Source organism: Cydia amplana, chromosome 23 (assembly GCF_948474715.1).
Source record: "Cydia amplana chromosome 23, ilCydAmpl1.1, whole genome shotgun sequence".
In the NCBI taxonomy this organism is placed as follows: Eukaryota; Metazoa; Arthropoda; class Insecta; order Lepidoptera; family Tortricidae; genus Cydia; species Cydia amplana.
Genome location: NC_086091.1, coordinates 5534339 through 5555809, shown reverse-complemented (window position 1 = coordinate 5555809; position 21471 = coordinate 5534339). Strand labels below are relative to the sequence as shown.

The 21471-nt window shown below is 37.6% G+C and overlaps 1 protein-coding gene across 1 annotated transcript in view; it reads left to right on the top strand.

The window, feature by feature from the left end:
- Nucleotides 1–21223, top strand: part of LOC134658813 (homeobox protein OTX1 B) — a 96650-nt gene extending 75427 nt beyond the window's left edge. Inside the window, exons 4-5 of the mRNA XM_063514476.1 lie at nucleotides 18082–18822; nucleotides 19875–21223. Of these exons, the coding sequence (XP_063370546.1) occupies nucleotides 18082–18822; nucleotides 19875–20165 (1032 nt within the window). The 3' untranslated portion in view covers nucleotides 20166–21223. The remainder of the gene's footprint in view (nucleotides 1–18081; nucleotides 18823–19874) is intronic.
- The last annotated feature ends 248 nt before the right edge of the window (nucleotides 21224–21471 follow it).

Here is a 21471-nt window from a genome sequence, read left to right as displayed (position 1 = left end):
TGATGTATTTTTCTTTTTAAGGGACTTCAACTACGGTCTCGCTATACTAAAATTGTGCGTAAATAGGTATAGGGTTTGAATTGCTTAGATCTTCCAATATTTAAATTATTTGGGGAAAATAATTAACGTAAAATCTTATCTCTATTTTTATTTATGAAATTCTGGTTTTCTGGTGTAAAGATGAGGTACTGAGTATTACAATCATGTTTCTAAGGTATTTACACAATTAAATCTTAAATATCAAGTTGGGATTAGGAACACAGTCTATTCGGAGATAGAAAATCGACGTCTAGCTGTTTTAGGGAACCTTTGGCAGGCAAGAGTAATCCAAAGGATGATTTGAGTGAAATAATGCTCATCTTGATATTTCAGTCTCATAAAATATAGTATATTTTTAACAAATAAACTTAGTACTTCGTTTATACTTCTAAAAGACTAGAAATACAGTTTATATTTTAGTTCTGGGGAATGGAAATGGGATTCGCATCCCTAGCTTTTGAAATAAAAAAGAATAGTAATTTTGATGACTGATGGATACTTTGACACTTCTTTCCATAGCCATCTAGGTACGCATAGGTTCCGAAGTGTTGGTCATAGCCCGTCTGGCTAAAGAGGTAGGGTAGGAGTTCCAATTGACCTTGCTGATTGGACTAGGAGCCCCCAATCCTGCATCGAGCGTATGGGTAGCATATTTCGAATAGAAGCTGGTAGATAATAATATTAAATGCTAGGGTGTAAATGGGCTTACCCCAGGAGTGCTACTCATATGTTATCCCGGAGGCTTAATAGATTGTAGCAGGCTTTTACCAACCCCATTTTTAAACTCATTTTACCAAATATATTTCTTTTATATTCATATTATCATATATGCTGCATTTACCTAAATAACATTATTTGAAGTAAAATATAACAACATTTACATTACAATAATAAATTCTGGTAACTTTCAGTACTATTTCTGTATTTTAATAAATTATTCTAGTAAGTTACTCGTTAACATCATAATAAATGTGCTTCCAATTTCATAATATATTTTTCCCAAAGTCCAGGTAATTGTAAATAAAATCAGAGTCCAAAATTTAGCTGATACTCATTAAAGAACCTAGGGTACCGCGGTTCACTTCGAGGGGTCCTAACGCTAGACTAGACGATCACGACTAAAACACATGGCCATATTCTAAGGGTAAATCTAAAGAGGGTGTTTATATTATGGTTAGTTAAGTAAGTAAGTAAGTAGGTAGTGGGAGGTGACATTTTGGTGCCGTGACCAGGATCTAAAATTTACCTTTTAGGTTCATTTTGGATACCGAGGTTTCTAAAAATAAATAATAGAAAGTAGCCTTTACGGCACATTTTGCTGACCGTGTTATGGAATGGGTACACTTAGTTTGGACTCTGCTTTTATTGTGGTAGAAATAAAAGTCATGAAGCATTATCTTTATTATATAATAGTCACTACGCATTGAAAAATAAAATAAATAAATCCTTAAGAGTTACTGTTTAATAAAAATAAAAAAAGTTTTATTATTTTCATTCATCATTCTTGCTGTTGGTAGGGATTCCTTTTTATATTCATGAGTTAGGATGATTACCATCAGAAAAAAATCAATTTTAAGTCCATCTTCTTGCGTCATTGATATCTGAAAAATAAAGTAACAAAATTAAAGCCATGTAGTATAATTTTAGCTCTTACAACGGTTATTTTAAGCGAATACAATCAGACATTTCCCCTTGCGTCATAGATTCGTTAAGAAATTAGTTTTATCGCCAGTATCATTAATGAAATAAATAAATAAATATATCGGTCAGGACAATCTTTCACATATCGACCTGGCCTCGGGCTAGGCAAGGCTTGTATTGTTGGTACTAGGCGGCGCATTGCATACTCCGCATATTGCATTGTACGGATAAGTAAGTATGTCAACCATAACGCGCGGGTAGATGCCTTTGTCTGGCAATATTCATAGGCAGGGTTGCTATAGATTGGGCTAAGAGGCTGTTGCCAATAATCTAGACATAAGGCTACCTAAGTTAATCTAGGATGTGGTTAGATAAGATATCTAGTTGTGTAAGAAGATATACTTAAGTTGAGAAATCATGGGGGCGTAAATTGGTTCATTTCACGTAGAATTTCTGGAAATACTAAGGAACAGGGGGCGTCCCATCTTAAAAGCCAGCAACGCACTTACAACTCTCTGGTTTTGAAACAGTAATCATTCACTACCGGGTAAATTGCCTGTTCTTTTGCCTTCTATATCATAAACAATAAGTAGCTACTCACAGCGTGGGTCTAAGTGACAACCACACATGCTAGGACTGAGCCTAGTTAGTATTTGTGTACACACAAACATGTATGTATGTACGAACAAGGATTTCAGTGGATACGCCTGACAAATAGTTATCTATCACACCTGTTAGGATATTTAGTTTAAGAAAACAGTAATAGTATCATTATTCATCTCAGCCGAAAGATTTCCACTCGACTAAGGCCTTCCCCAAGAATCTCCACGACCATTCATTCACTGCCCTCAACTCAAACAGCAATTATTACTAGAGGATTAGTAGAACATACATTGTATTTGAACATTTACCTACATACTCTACGGTACGGGACCCTAAAATGTCACAATGTCTGTCAGGAATAAGAATAGCACTGAAATATGTATAATTACTGTTTCATTGTTTTACCGTTATCTACAAGGGCTCCTGCGAGCTGTCTTGTGTACCTCAGTCATTTGATAATGACTAACTACTCAATCAATTTCATGAAAATCGATTAGAATTTGTAACGAGTTAAGCACCTGGGCGAACAGTGTGCATACATAAGCATTTTTGTAGTACAAAGTGGTACCATGTTATCATAGCTTGGCTTAGGATTACAGTATACTGTTCTGCTGACGGCACTTTGCTATCATGTTCTGATTACTATCAAATAATAGTGTACAGTAGGTTAAGTTAGCATTCTTAGTACCTAACATGAAGGAAAATCATGGTGTTTCATTTTTTCGGTAGTGTTCTGTGTAGACAACAGGCACAGCCATGAATATTAGTGACAGACATAAGCCATGAGTTATTTAGCTTATAGTAAGTTTTGTATTTATATAATAAGATCAAATACCTTTCATAAATGGGAGCAGTCAGTAGATGTACAGTGAAGGCAGTGTTGACACTGTGGCACGGGTAGTTCTCCGGGAAAACACTGGAATTGAAAGTGTGAAAATGTTAGCTAAAGTAAGGTGTATTTATAAGCCTCATCAAGTGTTAATTATTTACTGCAAGTAGGGTCTTCACAGTAAAAAAATTGGAAAATAATAAATAATTCAGAGATTTTTGAAGAACAATTGAAAAAAAATTAAATTTATTTATTTTCTAAGTGTGATTTAGTCTAAGAATTACGTTCTAGTGGCATAGTAGTTATACTTACTAGAGTAGTGTCAAATCACTCTGAAGAACCACGAGGACAGCGATGGAAGGTTGCTCCGTTCGACTTGATGTACCATTGACGGCAGCTGACCATTTGGTTTGCTGAAAATTTCGGCATATATTGGTGAATTTATTGCAAAAAGAATAGTTTTGACCAGTGAAACAATTGGATAGATAGATAACATTAAAATTAAATTTTGTGACCACTTCAAAAGTTAAGGCGTTCACTCTAAAATGGTTTGTACATAGTTAACTAAGAATAGATTGTAGCAACAGATAGAACGGGTCAAGAATGTGTTTATGGAAATTGTTTTCATAATTTTCAGCCATAAAAAAAAATGATTCATTGTAAGTTCACAGTCAGTAAGTAACTAATATAGTGTGTAGGGACATTAACGATAAAAAGCTTTTTTTGAACGGAAATTGTCTTCTGCAGATAGTAGGGTCGACATACTTTATTTAAGTTGCCGGATCACCGCTGGTTCCTTTTTAAGAAAAATACATATTCACTACAAATTGCCATTAACATGCAAAGAAGCCTGTTTATTTTTAGCTGAGGCATTCATATATTTAGTCAATTTTATTGTATTGCGCTTACAAGTTCGAGTTTTTATTTAAGAAAAACAATTGAGCCAAATCATCTTTCTAGAGCGTTGACATTGGAAAATTCCAAATACAGTAAGTACAACTCTAAGAGTATTTGTATGGTAACAGAGTTGTTTTACTTACGTTAAAAGGTCAGGAAAGAATCGTCAAAACCAGCAAAGGCAGGTTCCACAGCATAATTTCAACTTCTTGTTCTTCGGTAACAGGTTATGTCATATCGGACACCGGGATTCATTTCAGTAGTTGTCAGCTTACTGAAAAGGCAATCGTAGTTGGTAATTATTATTGCAATATAAATAAGTGTAGAGAAGGACTATTAATGTTAGATAGACAGCGATAAACAAAAATCGACACGTCCATTTTTTTTAAATACCGGGTTTTACTTTGATCTCTTTCAGTTTTTCAAGAAGAAATGTGGTTAAATTGCTGTACAAAGAGTAAAAATAAGGCAACAGGATACATTAGTCATAAGCATTATAAGTAGAATCATAACAAACTATGGAAACCATATAAAAAGTTAGTCTGTAATGAACAGAGGATCGGCCAGAAAAGTAGGTTTATTTATAGAAACTTAGGTCAAATTGCGACCGAAATTACTTTCCGTTAACTGATATTTAAGTATATTTTACAGGGTCTCCACAGGAGTGAGTCGTCTAAAAAAGGAGAAACCAGAACGTAATCTTACCTTGTTTGCAGGAACGGTCTTTAAACTTTCAACAACATTTCTTTCACTTTGGTAGTAGTTAGACACATTAAACCGCCTTTGTTTTAGATTGTAAATTCACTTGTTAACACAAGAAACATCGTCGAACTGATGAGACAAGTAGAAAACACGTGTTCATTCGGTAATTTTGTTTTTCCATTTCATTTGACTCGTAGTATGCTTGTCGGATTCCGCCATGACACTACAGGTGAAAACATATAAAACTTTTGCAGACATTCTTAGCGTTATAGTTTTGTTCTTAAAATTAGTTTAGCGATTTAATTTAGCCATCGTAAACTTCTAAAGCGTCTTCTTTAAAGGTTTTGAAGAGAAAACACACAAAGAGAGGTACGAAATACAACGGAACTTAGAAAATTGACAGACACTAAAGTTACTATAGACAAATGTCTTCGAACGTTCCGTATCATTCCGATTTCATCAAATATTCTGATTTTCTAGTTGTAAAATGTGTCTATTAATATAAAATACGTATTAAAACAACAAAATCTTTGCTGTTTTTTATTTATTTAAATTCAATCACAGGTAAACAAATGAACACGACCATATTGTGTTGTTGGTTTGGTGTATTGTCGGGTGCGTTAGAGCATGTGTTATCATTTCGTCACATTGTGTATGCGGTCCATTGTAAAAGTGAGTTTACACGATCAATTTCGTTTAGCATAGGAATAAATAAATAAATAGATTGCCAGTCATTACTTTATGAACATAGATAAATACAGATTAATTTTTAAGCAGAAAATTCCAACCGTTGTCATAAAATCAAGTACTAATTCCGTCTGTTGTCAAATTACAGTTTGATTTCTTTCTTTCTTCTTTCTGATATTTTTAGTTATGTAATATAGATGTCGTTAGTAGTCTAGAAATTCTCCGAAAACCTAGATTTATTTAGTTTCAATTTTGACAGATTCATTAACATTATTAATATAGTTCGGAAGCCGAGGTCGCGGTGCGGTGCGGTAGTGTGTTAGGACCAATCATAGTGACGCGTTGCGAATGTTTTGTCTCTTTTGAACGTCCACGTATAGCGCGTCTATAGGATTCTACCATCTATGGCGAACATAGATATAGTAACAGTAATGGAGTTGCCGCTTGACAATAAGTGCAAACAAAACAAGTATATTAGTTGATATTGTCCGTTTAGATTGCTAGAAATATAAAAGGGATAGTTTCTAAAAATAAATAAAATAAAATACAATTTAGCAGATCGCGCGGGATTCAAGTTTTACTTCTGAAAGACCGGGTTTTACGCATACATTTTTAAGTTTGCCGCCATTGCTACAGACAAACGTGGCTTGACAAATTATACTTAGAACGTAAAAATAAGCCCTCTGGAACGATTGTCACTATTGTCAGTTGTCAAAGTTATTGTAAAGATGGAGGTTGTTTTTGTTTTTAAGGAATGGAAAAATAAGACTGGCCTGCTTTTAATGAAAATCTTTATGTAAGATAAATACGGATAGCTGTAAAGTTTAGGTTAAGTGCGTGTTAACAAATTACGGCCATGATATCTGGTCAAATCGTGTTAAAATAAAACGTGTCGGTTTTGTAAACGGGTCAACTTTGTTTTGGACAGAAATATGTTATTAGGCAGTATTACAATGGAATATACAGTGTTTTGAACAAAAATAGACGTAGATGCTTACTCAGAGAAGGTTCTTAGTGAGTGAAAACGCGTATTTTGAGTGAAAAAAGGAGTTATCTTGCGAACGCAAGACACGCAGTGTACGAGTCCATTTTGTAAACAAAGAATTAAATTCACGTACTTTCCTGTGGCAAATTTACATTAAAGTGGTTATTTTACGTGCTTTAGTGCAGTGTACATACGTACAGCGGTGAAAAATAGTCAAGAAATAACACGTAAGTACAAATATTTTGACAATTAGACCCGGAACAATTGTAGGTTACGATCGTATATGAAAAAGTATCTAAAATCGCCGGTTCACATTACATAATAATGATTTGCATTCTAATTCCAATCCTTCGAATGTTCCAAAATATTAAACACATGCTTTTTTCTCGTTCAATAGCGGGTTTATAAAGAATTCCGTGTGATTTGTTTGTGTGGATTGTAGGTACAAAGTGTTCGTATTTACCATTTAATTGTTTGCGTTCCATTTTGTTTCCTTTATAAATAAAAATCTTTTTGTTAGTAAATATGCGCTTAATTTACTTGAAAAATAAATCAAAACAAGTAAAAGTGTTTCTGTGAAACCCATTGCTAAATTTGTCCAGTTTTCTCAATGTTCAGTTAGCCTAGCGGTCTCAGTGTCGGACGAATGTATGGAGAAAATGCTTATGAATTCGAGTTCGAAGCCTGGGTAGTGAAAAATGTTTTAATTTTTATTGTGAATTTATGAGACATTTTGCAATTTTATTGCTGTATTTAGGATAATTTTAGAGCTTCATTTTATGTAATTTGTTTAAGTGACGTGGTATATTGAGGTATTTTTATTAGCAATACAAAATATTTTATGAAACAAAGACGAGTTATGAATTAAATTACGGTCAGTACTCAGTGGTTAAGGAACACCTATCTACGTACCTATCTACGTACCTATCTGCGTACCTATCTACGTACCTATCTGCGTACCTATCTGCGTACCTATCTACGTACCTATCTACGTACCTATCTGCGTACCTATCTACGTACCTACCTACCTACCTATCTACCTACCTATCTACCTACCTATCTATCTACCTACCTATCTACCTACCTATCTACCTACCTATCTACCTACCTATCTACCTACCTATCTACCTACCTATCTACCTACCTACCTACCTATCTACCTACCTATCTACCTACCTATCTATCTACCTAGGTACCTACTTAGTTCTCAAGATACCTAGATGTTTAAAAGCATTGAATCGGGTTTTATTGAATGTTTTATAGTGTAAATATAAGTGTTAAAACCAGTTCAGGTGAAGTGAAAAACGAAACTAACGATATTCAAATTGAGTGAGATAAACGTTGAGAAAAGTTTTAGTGTTACAGTGAGTTATGTGTATAAGTGCATACTAAGGCTTCGGAATTTTTGGATATTTTAGTCACGATGCCCGTTGGCAACCGGATAAACTGGACAAGATGGTTGTGCCATCGATTTGGAGGAGAAGAGACAGCATCCAGTCTTCAAGCTGCTAGTGTAACTAAGAAACAACAAGCATTACTGTTCCTGTGGCTACCATCCTAAGGACTACAGAGAACTTTCAAGACACAATTTTCGGGATAGAAGATACAGGCCAAGAAGAAATACCTAAACATAAGCTTTTGAATGTTCAATAGGAAATTCAATTTTTTTTAAACTTATCTTTTTCATTATAATTTAATATGAGGTAGTTAAAATCGTATAAAAAAAGGGGATTGTTTCGCGCAAAATATGTTGTCGATTTCAAAAACCCCAGTTAACATGAAGGGATAGCATTGTTGTATGTTTGTAGGGCATAGCTATTTGGTGTCAACGTAAGTGCGACAGGTCACCTTAGAAAAAAAAACGGAGTAGATTCCTTTATAAAGTTCATAAAATAAATCGTTATTTGAGTATGTTTAGCCGCATATTGTAGTTTACTAGTATTTATGATTTATCATCATCATCATCATTATAAAAGTCATATAGGTGATCAGTATTTGTACTGGAAAATAACTTCTGATAAATCTTAACTTCGGATTTCTGGCTTTGAACCTTATCTTATATCTTTAAACGAGCAGTTCATGTGTGTTTGTATGTTTCAGGGATCTCGGAGCCGGCTCTAACGATTTCGATGGGGTTTTCTATTTGGGGATTACGGGGGCGAGGAATCGATCAGGTTGGGGCTTGACTCTGGGGGGATCGAGTTTTATAATTATGTATTTCTAGCGGGGCTGGGTATCCCAGATATTTTTGTTTATTCGTAAACACGTTTTGAAATATTTTGACTACCCAATGGGCTAATTGTATAAAGGAAATGTACAAGTACAAGTAGAGTCGAGTTAAATGTACGAAACTCATTCTAGTTTTGTTCGGGTATTTTTTTTTTTATTATAAGAGGCGAACAAAGCCTTGTAACAAAGTTACCCAGTGTTAAAGTGCTTAGGTCGGAATCGTATGACAATCAGCCGGTACACGGTTATTGGTTCGGCGATTTTAAAGAAATATTTGCGCGCTGCAAACAGCCATATAAATTATCTGGGCTTGACAGTGAAATATAATAGCGCTTCTCAAAATTAATTCCATTAATTGTATGTACAGTCAGCAGTAGTATTCGCTTGTTCTTTTCTCGAATCCTCATGACTAAGGGCCGAGACCATCTGAGGTCGTTATTTTGTTCACCCAAACCTTCCACTCTGCAGACGCCTGTGCAGATCATTATTCTCTATCCTTATTTATTTTCACTTAGCACTTAAAATCATACGCAGAAGGGTCGTTTTCTCTGCCACCTGCGGTTAATTATCTTAATGTTTCTTTTCTTTCCCTAAATAGATCATGTTTAATAAATAACAAGAAAAATTAAAAATAGGGTAGGCTCTGGATGAGTGCCAAGTTTTTTTATCATATCGGACTATAAATATAATGGACTTTTTTTTAAACCATCTAAAACTAGAAATAATGGGCTTTTATTTGGATAGGACGGTATTGTTTTTTTTTGTTTCAAGTGCATATGTAACTATAGGCTTGATTTCTATTATTTCATTTTGATTACATGACAACGCCTTGGCTGTCTGTTTCAATCGTGTGAAAGTGTAACTGAGGAGGAATGCGTTGAGTGCTTATAATTATTAGTTATGTGGATTTATGAGAGGGATGTATGGATATGAGATGATGGATGCCTAGTGGACGTATGTACCTTTATTGGAAAAAATGGATTGCTACAGATAGACATAGGCTAGAGTGTAATCAAACTAGATTTGTCGGTATTTTCAGGGGATCAATCAGGGGTGGGAAGGGGAAACACAACTAGCCAGGAAAAATCTTATCAGTAGGTTAAAATCCAATGGATTAACCCATTTACAGGGTAGATTTTTATGGCTAGTACTCCACAAGGTAATAAAACTTTCACGAAACCACTCACTCGTCTTGGATGAGATATATCGGCATTCGACATATTCTGATGAGCCGTGAGCGTCCAGAAAGGGCGAGGCTCTTTTCAAGAGGTTATAATTATTTAATTATTTAATGTATTCACACTTTTATGTTGTTTTATTGGTGGTATGACTTATAATTATTGTCAATTTTTTTTTCTAATTTGGATTAATGATTCTTTGATTTTATATGTTTATCGTATCATGTTGAGGTACTTGTGTCAATTTTAAGTTTGTTTTCTATAAAAAAAAAAACACACCCAAACAAACTTAAAGGTCGGTGTATTTTATTCAAATACGAGACATACGCCAAGAAAACGTGGCTGGGGGTGATAAGGCAATGAAGTTTGGTTTGAATTCTGGCAATGGAGATTGAAAGCTCCGTACTTATAAAAATTAAAGGTCTCTTCGTTTTGCATGGAAGTTTTTGCTGTCTCATCAGATGCTCTTCTACGGAAGTGTACGGCGCTAAAGGTAGAGACAGGAGTAATACCCGTGCTGCCGGGTTGAGCTAGCAAGAACGGGTTAATTAGTAACCTGCCAGACCCACAATCTGGTTATCTTTGGCGGAGCGAGGTGACTGGGGAAAGGGCTGTCATGGTTCATTGACAGAGTTCTGATGGACTGATTACAAAGCTGAGTCACTAACGGTCACTTAGTATTGAGACACACACTACACGTTTAGAAAAGGGGGGGATATTTCCGACTAATCTAGAGTAGATTGAAGTTTTTTACAAATTACTGTTGTAATTCATAAAACACTTAAATCGGGGGCGGATGTGACTGGTCGTATGCCTATTACATACCTAGTATTAACCTAATGTGTTCATTACAAAACACACAAACTAGAAAGAAATACTTTGTATACTAAAATCTCTTTCAGTCGCATATTTCATACATGATTCCAATGGATAGTGTAACAATTACAACTTGAAGCACACTTTTTCATATTTTGCCACTTGTGGTCTCGTTAAATATATAACACACTATAAAATTTTCGCTATTTAAATCAATAAATTGCGTAAAGTAATCATCTCAAGTTGAAACTAAACTAAATATGTGAACTTTGGCATTGAGAATGACAGTGACATTGACAGCGTGACGTTCGGTCGTATTGGAGTCTGAACTCCTAGTACAGAGTCAATACAAACAGTCCAAAACGCCTAAGATTTTAAACTTCCCGCTATGTTTTGAGTATGTTTGCTACTGGTGAACGTAAAATACTTCCACACAGGAGTGTTTTTCGGAAAGAGACTAAAAGTATCTCAAAGTAAAATAATGCTTGCAGGTTCGTGCGTGTAGAGGGGCCATAAAGCGTTCCTTTTTATTCTAATTTAGTCTACTCAAACTGGCTACCCAACTATTGCCTGTGAATGTGTGCGTAGACGTCATTGAGAATATCTCCGTCTTTCTCTAAGACGCAAGCGTGAAAGGGATAGATCTTGGTAGCATCGAACTTTACGACTTTTGACCTCTTCCTCGGTTATAGTAGCCTGGTACTTTTGGTAAACATTTGTCTTGATAAATCACTGGTCGTCGGTTGCATATCGCTAATAGGTACGGGGCAAATGACCTCTTCCTCAGTCATGGTATCCTGGTACTTTCTGATTAATGTTTGTCTCGTTGTGTCGCCATTATGTCGCCGTTATGTCGCCAGTATGTCGCCGTTATGTCGCCAGTATGTCGCCGTTATGTCGCCATTGTGTCGCCATTGTGTCGCCGTTATGTCGCCGTTATGTCGCCATTATGTCGCCAGTATGTCGCCATTGTGTCGCCAGTATGTCGCCGTTATGTCGCCAGTCGCCATTATGTCGCCGTTATGTCGCCAGTATGTCGCCGTTATGTCGCCAGTATGTCGCCGTTATGTCGCCATTATGTCGCCATTGTGTCGCCGTTATGTCGCCAGTATGTCGCCATTATGTCGCCATTGTGTCGCCAGTATGTCGCCATTATGTCGCCAGTCGCCATTATGTCGCCAGTATGTCGCCATTATGTCGCCAGTCGCCATTATGTCGCCAGTATGTCGCCAGTCGCCATTATGTCGCCAGTATGTCGCCGTTATGTCGCCAGTATGTCGCCATTGTGTCGCCATTATGTCGCCAGTATGTCGCCAGTATGTCGCCGTTATGTCGCCAGTATGTCGCCATTGTGTCGCCAGTATGTCGCCGTTATGTCGCCAGTCGCCAGTATGTCGCCATTATGTCGCCGTTATGTCGCCAGTATGTCGCCGTTATGTCGCCAGTATGTCGCCGTTATGTCGCCATTATGTCGCCATTGTGTCGCCGTTATGTCGCCGTTATGTCGCCAGTATGTCGCCATTATGTCGCCATTGTGTCGCCAGTATGTCGCCATTATGTCGCCAGTCGCCATTATGTCGCCATTATGTCGCCAGTATGTCGCCATTATGTCGCCAGTCGCCATTATGTCGCCAGTATGTCGCCAGTCGCCATTATGTCGCCAGTATGTCGCCGTTATGTCGCCAGTATGTCGCCATTGTGTCGCCATTATGTCGCCGTTATGTCGCCATTATGTCGCCGTTGTCGCCATTATGTCGCCAGTATGTCGCCGTTATGTCGCCAGTATGTCGCCGTTATGTCGCCAGTATGTCGCCGTTATGTCGCCGTTATGTCGCCATTATGTCGCCATTATGTCGCCAGTATGTCGCCAGTCGCCATTATGTCGCCAGTATGTCGCCGTTATGTCGCCAGTATGTCGCCATTGTGTCGCCATTATGTCGCCGTTATGTCGCCAGTATGTCGCCGTTATGTCGCCAGTATGTCGCCGTTATGTCGCCAGTATGTCGCCATTATGTCGCCGTTATGTCGCCATTATGTCGCCGTTATGTCGCCGTTATGTCGCCATTATGTCGCCATTATGTCGCCAGTATGTCGCCGTTATGTCGCCAGTATGTCGCCAGTATGTCGCCAGTCGCCATTATGTCGCCAGTATGTCGCCAGTCGCCATTATGTCGCCAGTATGTCGCCAGTATGTCGCCATTGTGTCGCCAGTATGTCGCCGTTATGTCGCCGTTATGTCGCCATTATGTCGCCATTATGTCGCCATTATGTCGCCAGTATGTCGCCAGTATGTCGCCAGTATGTCGCCGTTATGTCGCCAGTATGTCGCCATTATGTCGCCAGTAAAAGAGTATAAAAGGCAGGAGCGGACCGCCGGTATTCATTCATTCTTCAACCATCGGCTAGCAGTGACTCTGGTTCTCGGGCGTTTAAGTATTCGGTGAGCAAAGTTCCTCTACTACTGTTACTATGTTTGTTTTTGCCGGGAATTATCCTGGTGAATTTAAACGTGGAAATGGTGTCTGTGTTTGGTTTTGCGGGGACAATATCGTCGTAAAGCTGATCTTAGACTTTTGTGGAGATTCTTTGTTACCGTGTACGGGATTTAAATATAGTGAAGTTTCCTACGCAGTGTTTTTCTAAGTGCCGCCACGTTATGCAGGGACAATATCGTTGCATAGCAGGGACTTGGAAAGCGTGTCTGTGTTTAGTTTTACGGGGACAATATCGTCGTAAAACTGAACTTGGGCTATTGCGGGGATTCTTTGCTACTGTGTGTTGTTATAGTGAAGTTTTCTACACTGTGTTTTCTAAGTGCCGTCACGTTATGCAGGGACAATATCGTTGCATAACAGGGGCTTGGAGAGCGTGTCTGTGTTTGGTTTTGTGGGGACAATATCGTCATAAAACTGAACTTAGATATCGGTGTTTAAGGGAATTTCACTTCTGTGTTTAGTCAGTTTGATTTTGTGAGTAGTTTGGTTCGTAAAAATTGAACCTAGTTATTTTTAGTGTTTTACTATGGGGTCTTTTGCTATATAGTTTAAAACCAGATCATTGTTTGGACTGACTGTTTGTCCGACTGGACCGCTCACCCCTTGCGGTGTTAAATGTGAGCTGTCTAGGAGTCTTTTTGCTCCAAGATGAGGGTTATCTTGGCACCTTCTCTTTACCAACATAGAAGGTGAAAAACGTCTCCCTCCTTAGCTCTCCAATGTCCAGCTGTTAGATGAATAATGGGGATGTCACGTGCGCATCATCCGGAGTAATCTGGGCCCATTTGAAATCTACAGTATTTGGAGGCTTCGTATATTAAATATATTTATTTATACCACTTATATACATAATAGGGCCCTGTCTTACCCATGTTGCCACCCTGCCTTTGTGCAACCCGCCATGGGGGGAGACAAGTCCACGAGCTGTTAGGTTGCATTCTCGGAATCGCTCGCCGAACTCTTACAGCTTCTTAGTAGGGATACACTTGCGTATATTCCAAAGTACCAGGTCGATGGTAAGTACGAACTGTGCTTTGGTTATACTAGAGTAGGGACAAGGGTAGGTTTAGGGTAAATTCACACACTAATTATTCGGAATTTAGGGTTCGTTTTAGTCTTGGTCTGTAAAACTGATGTATTTTTCTTTTTAAGGGACTTCAACTACGGTCTCGCTATACTAAAATTGTGCGTAAATAGGTATAGGGTTTGAATTGCTTAGATCTTCCAATATTTAAATTATTTGGGGAAAATAATTAACGTAAAATCTTATCTCTATTTTTATTTATGAAATTCTGGTTTTCTGGTGTAAAGATGAGGTACTGAGTATTACAATCATGTTTCTAAGGTATTTACACAATTAAATCTTAAATATCAAGTTGGGATTAGGAACACAGTCTATTCGGAGATAGAAAATCGACGTCTAGCTGTTTTAGGGAACCTTTGGCAGGCAAGAGTAATCCAAAGGATGATTTGAGTGAAATAATGCTCATCTTGATATTTCAGTCTCATAAAATATAGTATATTTTTAACAAATAAACTTAGTACTTCGTTTATACTTCTAAAAGACTAGAAATACAGTTTATATTTTAGTTCTGGGGAATGGAAATGGGATTCGCATCCCTAGCTTTTGAAATAAAAAAGAATAGTAATTTTGATGACTGATGGATACTTTGACACTTCTTTCCATAGCCATCTAGGTACGCATAGGTTCCGAAGTGTTGGTCATAGCCCGTCTGGCTAAAGAGGTAGGGTAGGAGTTCCAATTGACCTTGCTGATTGGACTAGGAGCCCCCAATCCTGCATCGAGCGTATGGGTAGCATATTTCGAATAGAAGCTGGTAGATAATAATATTAAATGCTAGGGTGTAAATGGGCTTACCCCAGGAGTGCTACTCATATGTTATCCCGGAGGTTTAATAGATTGTAGCAGGCTTTTACCAACCCCATTTTTAAACTCATTTTACCAAATATATTTCTTTTATATTCATATTATCATATATGCTGCATTTACCTAAATAACATTATTTGAAGTAAAATATAACAACATTTACATTACAATAATAAATTCTGGTAACTTTCAGTACTATTTCTGTATTTTAATAAATTATTCTAGTAAGTTACTCGTTAACATCATAATAAATGTGCTTCCAATTTCATAATATATTTTTCCCAAAGTCCAGGTAATTGTAAATAAAATCAGAGTCCAAAATTTAGCTGATACTCATTAAAGAACCTAGGGTACCGCGGTTCACTTCGAGGGGTCCTAACGCTAGACTAGACGATCACGACTAAAACACATGGCCATATTCTAAGGGTAAATCTAAAGAGGGTGTTTATATTATGGTTAGTTAAGTAAGTAAGTAAGTAGGTAGTGGGAGGTGACACTATTTTCAAGGGACCATTCCAAGTTGTACAGGTACTAGGTCACGACCGGTACAAAGTGGCAGACATGCGAGGCGCTGAGAGGACCGCAAGGCGTTACGAGGGCGTCACGTGTGCCGAGAATATGAAGCCCTGGGTTCGTATCGCTGAGGCACAGGTTGACGAGGGAACCCCGGATATGTAAACCGGATGTTGTCAGGTATGCTTTGTATCAATCATTAAAATGGTACCTAATAAAAATAATAATATTAAAACAACAAGTTCTTTGAAATCATTTTATTACATGAAATATAGTTTACAATTAAAATTGTACATCACTAATTGTTACAGTAATTATTCTATTGATTATAAGTTGTGTCTAATGCATAATGCTACGAATATGTGTATGTTACAGTGAAGGTTGGCATGAGATTGGCCACTGATGGAACAATAAAGCTAACAAAAACTGTAAATACAATATCGTTCATGATGCGTACATGATATGTGTTACTGGTAATGTGTGTACGTGAGTTTATTGACCGGTGAAGGAATAATAGACTCCTGAGCACACATTACTTAAGAGTGAGCGTGCGGGTGTCAAAGCTAGCCGATGATGGAATAGCTAGGACACGGTGGTATACCTCACTCTTTGAAAGAGGTAAAACCTTGCAAGTATGATTATGATGAATACTAATTTGTTGTTTTCTTCGCAGCATATGCATCAGACTTGAACGCATTCGGGACGTAATGCGTACGTAGGAGGGCCGGATGTTGTCGCCGCGAGGTGGCAGCACTTGATGACGTCGGTTGACGTCACATCCGAGCGAGCAGAGTGGGCCGACGGGTTCTCACGCCACCAAGTTGTGATGGAAGGGAGAAGACCGGCGCGCCTCACTTTTGTACTTGACTTCGAGCGAGAATGTTGTCTTGATAATTATTGATATTTATTGTACATTGTTGATCAAATTAATTATATTGGTTATTTATTACTACAACCCTTGGCTTTCATTTATAGAACATCGAAAATCAAAATGTCTAATGTACGAAATTCCTAAAGATACATGTCCTACGGTTAATCAACCTACTATTGAAATGTTTAAAGTACAATACTGCTAGTGCACGAAAATACTAACGATTTTTTTTCCTACGTTCAGTTGACCTAAGTTTAAAATGTATAAACTGCGAAATTTCTAACGACATTTGTCCTACATTAAGCTGACCTTAGCTTAAAGAGTCAAACGTACGCAACATTATTTTCAAAAAACTTCCTTTACAACTTAACTAGACGGAGCTCCGCTTCGCAGGGCTCCTATTTCTGGGTGGTTTTCCCTTCGGGCATCTGAAGCTACCTAACGAACCTAACCTACCTACCTCCCTACGCTTTTTCCCTCAAAGTGTACTGTTTTCACGGACGTCACACTAAACTAAATCAATAGGTAGGTAGGTTAGGTTCCTTAGGTAGCTTCAGTACCCTTGGTAGCAAGTATTTATCAACCACTTCGCCCTGCTGTTTACGCTAAAAATATTGTATGTATGTACTTCTTTTCTTATATCTAGACTCGCTCTTTGTTTTTGTACGAGATTCTCACAAAAATGCCATATTTTAACTGCGTACAAATTAGAAATTAGATATATCCTGTAAGGCTAAGATGGCCGGCTCTTTATCAATGACTGTCACGTTCTGACAAATACGTACGTGCGAAAGTGACGCATAGGATGACAGGTGATAAAAATGCGACCATGATAGCTGTACGGATATGATGGTCGTTCTTGTCTACGTGACAGCGTGATAAAACGGTGTCCGTCACTTTCTTTCCCACGGTGTTAAACAGTGACAGTTATTTTATCACGTGGATAAAGATGGATAAAGCTATCCATAATAGGCTGGCTGGTCTGTTTGTATTTCTTCGCTTTTGCGTCTCGTCTTCAACTGCATTAGTTAAGAGTAAACCAATTAGCGTGACCCGAGTGCCCTTGGTAGCGCGTATCAATAAAATTACTCTCCCCTGTTTGCGCAGCGATTTGAGACTGATTCATGAGGCGAGAAGTGCGTAGTTAGGGCGGTAGTTTGTTTAATTTGCACCACATTTGTACAGTCGACGAAGTTGAAGTTAGTTAAAAGATTGTTGCACATGCGGTCATTTTGTGTTTTGTCCGCGACTAAAGTACAGTCGTACTCAGTGCTGCAGATTCAATTTTAAAACATGCAGATTTTTTTTCTTGGTTACCGAAAGTTAAGGATTAGAAGGACAAATATTTATTAAGAATTTAAATGATCTGTGTACCAGTGCAACTTTTACTTTTTTATGTAGGTAGACTTTTTCCGCGTAAGAATGCCAGAGGATGCCAAAACTACTTAATGTTATGCGTGATGATGAACTATCCTTCCCTGAAATAACGGAATATCATTTAAATCGGACTTACCTATTTTTAATCTAAAAGTCAGGCATATGATATCCTCCTAAGACCCTGCGTACAAATTTTTGTACATATTCCAAAAAATATTTTGAACTTTCATTAAAACCAATGATGAAGACTGTCTCCTCCATAATAGTTTACGGTTATTTAGTATAATTATTAAAATTAGTGCAAAAACTTATAAAAACATTTTGCCAACAGGTCTGGTTCAAGAACCGAAGAGCAAAATGCCGGCAGCAGCTCCAGCAGCAGACCAACACGCAGATCTCCAGCAAGTCCTCCAGCTCCAAAACCTCCATCTCCTCCAGCCTCAAGTCCTCCAACACCTCCTCAAAAATCACCACCTCCAAGTCCTTAACCAGCTCAAGCAACAGTCTCACTACAAACACATCCAGTATAGCTACATCATCACCTAACTTACCCATAACCCCTACCACTTCTGTGAGTCCCCCAATAAATGTTATCTGCAAGAAAGAGTCCGCACCAAACTATGACTCTTCCTCCAAAAACAACACACTATCGTCCATAAGCCACCATTACTCCAATGACGCTTTACGATTAAGTGGAAAAGACGATTCAAACGTCCATGGATACGGAGTCACCCCAAAACAGGAATTATACTCCAGCCCGAAAAGACTGGATTACTCAGGAAAGGTGGACTATTCTGAAAAGTCTTTTGGTAGCAGCTTGGTAAAAGACCAGTACAGCTCGAGATTAACCGGGAATCTAACGCCTTTAGGGTCGAATTCCTCTATAATGACCACCCCCTCCCCTCCCATCACTCCCCAAAGCCTGAACGGGCCGGGGAACGTCTATCACCCGGACAGCTACAACAGCTTCCATTGGCCGGGCAGTTCGGATTATATAAGAAGTTATTCGTCGTCGCATCATCATCAAGGGTATGGGCAGGGCGCCTATAACTCCCCGTATTATCCCAGTCAGGTAAGAATTAAAAGTTACTTTAAATAACTAGATCAATAATCATGATTCTCTGAGATTCTCTGAGATTCTGTGAGGTGATGGATGTGAGGCCTACATCCGTGAAAGTGTAATTATAGATGTGATAATAGAATCGTAATTGTACCTACCTATTATTTGTAATTATACCTACATAGAAAATAATAACGATAGTTCTAAAATATTCATTAGTGACCTGATTAGTCCAACGGTTAGGCGACATGGGCGACATTAACTCTCAAAGGCAAAGTTAGACAATTTCACAGAACTTTTTGAAATTCAGAATTTTATATCTTTTACAAAAACTTTCATTTGTGGGATACTCCGAGTTTAGGTTTAAACACTTTAAACATTCTAAAACTCTGCCGTTAATTAAGTGGGACATTTGTCTTCTAATTTATATACCCACAGCCAGCCTATTATGGATAGCTTTATCCATCTTTATCCACGTGATAAAATAACTGTCACTGTTTAACACCGTGGGAAAGAAAGTGACGGACACCGTTTTATCACGCTGTCACGTAGACAAGAACGACCATCATATCCGTACAGGAGTAAAAATAGCTTTCTTATCGTCGAACAATAAAAATTCTAGTTAACAGCAGCAATAAATAAAAGATTGCTTTATTTAATATCTGCTACTGGTTTTCGCTAATTGAAAGTTAAAATGCAGCACTCGTAAAATAACAGGTTTTTAAATTTAATTTTAATAGATTTTGCATACTAGATGATTTATCTCTTTGGTAGATATATTCATAGAGCTGAAAATCAATAAAGCGGTAGTAAATTATAAATTACTTATTCTATCTAATTTAAACTAGCTTAAATCTAAAATAGGCCCTTGAGGCATTGTACTGTACCAAGGATGCTGGCGACATTTCCTCGCTGTATCGCAATGCTGATACGTTGTGCGTTACGTTTTTTAAGCTAGTTTTTAATTTCTTTTAGTAATACACTGTATATGTGTATAAAAAAAAAAAATTTAAACTTAGTTTTACTTAAAGGTATTGAATTTTTATAACTCACTTTATCCACAGATGGAATACTTCAACGGTTCCTCCGTCAACCAGTCGCACGGCAGCCACCACGGCCACAACCTGACCACCAACGGCAACCAGCTCTACAACCAGGTATCCTTCGGCAACCCCTCGCCCACCGCCGCCTGGCCCTCTCACCACAACATCCTCTCCTCTGGCCCCGAGTCCCCAGAGAACCAGTCCCAGAACTCCCCACACCTGAGCATGCTCCAAGCTTCACAAATAACCAACTTCTCCAACACCGGTAACAGTTACTTCGCGCCGGAAAAATACGGTATCAACATGGTTTAGTGTATCTAGTCTTTCTTAGGTTATTTTGTAAATAGTGTGTCAGCCGCCGGGAAAACGAGCGCGCTCGCGGAAACTCCCGTTATTTCTTGTTTTCGACGCGTATTTTCATTAAACTTTAAAATGCTATTCAATATTCGCGAGCGTGTTCTAAATTATTTCTTTTTACAGAATATTGGGTAGCTTTTAAAGGGTTTTGAATGTACGTTTATAGGACATATCATTGTTAACAAAAATAACGTTTTTGGTAACTCGGAGCGGCGGCGCGCGGATTTCCCGGCGGCGCTGAAATTGAGGCGAAGTTTCTTTTGTAAATTAAAGTTTCGAGCGAGGGAGGGATTACGTTTTGCGCTTACTTAAATATTCTCACATTAATCAACTTAAAACGACAACTTTTGCGTTACTTTTTCTTAAATTAACGAGATACTTTATTCATATTACGGACACTGTTCATTTTCTTAAAAGTACCGCTAAATTTGGAACTAAAAATACACCTTTCTGAACAGCGATAATCTCAATTCTCGCTTGAATAATAATTTACTAATAAATTAAAAAGTGTTTAAAACTAAAAATTACCAAATAACGAGAATCAACGAAAGAAAAACCCTGGTCATCAAAAGGCCTAATTGAAATTGTATCGAAATTTGCCATATTGTTTTACCCACTAACTTTAGTTTAATGTATAGAGATTTCATTTTCATATACTTGCCTCTTTCCTATGTAAAAAGACCTGAGTCATATCACTTATTATATTTAAAGAAAATAGGCTATGTTAGTACAGAACTCGCTAAATAAAATAAATAAATATAGTTTTAATCCTGTAAATAAGTTAAGAGTTTTATTTTTAAAAACAATTTGTAAATGTGTGTGCTCCGGATGTATATGTGACTTATATAGTTTAGATTAAATTTAAGATTTATTTTTATGACCAGTGGGCAACTGTGATTGTCTAATACTTAAATACTCCTAACTTATTACTTTGGGCAATTAAGGATCATATGAATTATATGTTCTTTTTATTGCAAAGTAATCGTATTTAATTATTATTGAGTGGACTGTTAACATTTGATTGAAAGGTTAAAAGTATTAACCTTTTAAATCTTTATGGAAATCGTTCACTGCTGAATTTATGAGAAAAGCAATACCGGAAAATTTTATTAAGTTTTTTTGTTGTATTTACATTGTTAGGCGCAAAACACACCGTACCACGCTTTTCAGCGTTCGGTGGTCTATATATTAGTTTCGTTAAGATCGGTTTTCCTAGGATAGCGGTGCCGTCATATAGCGGCCGTCTCCATACTAAATAATA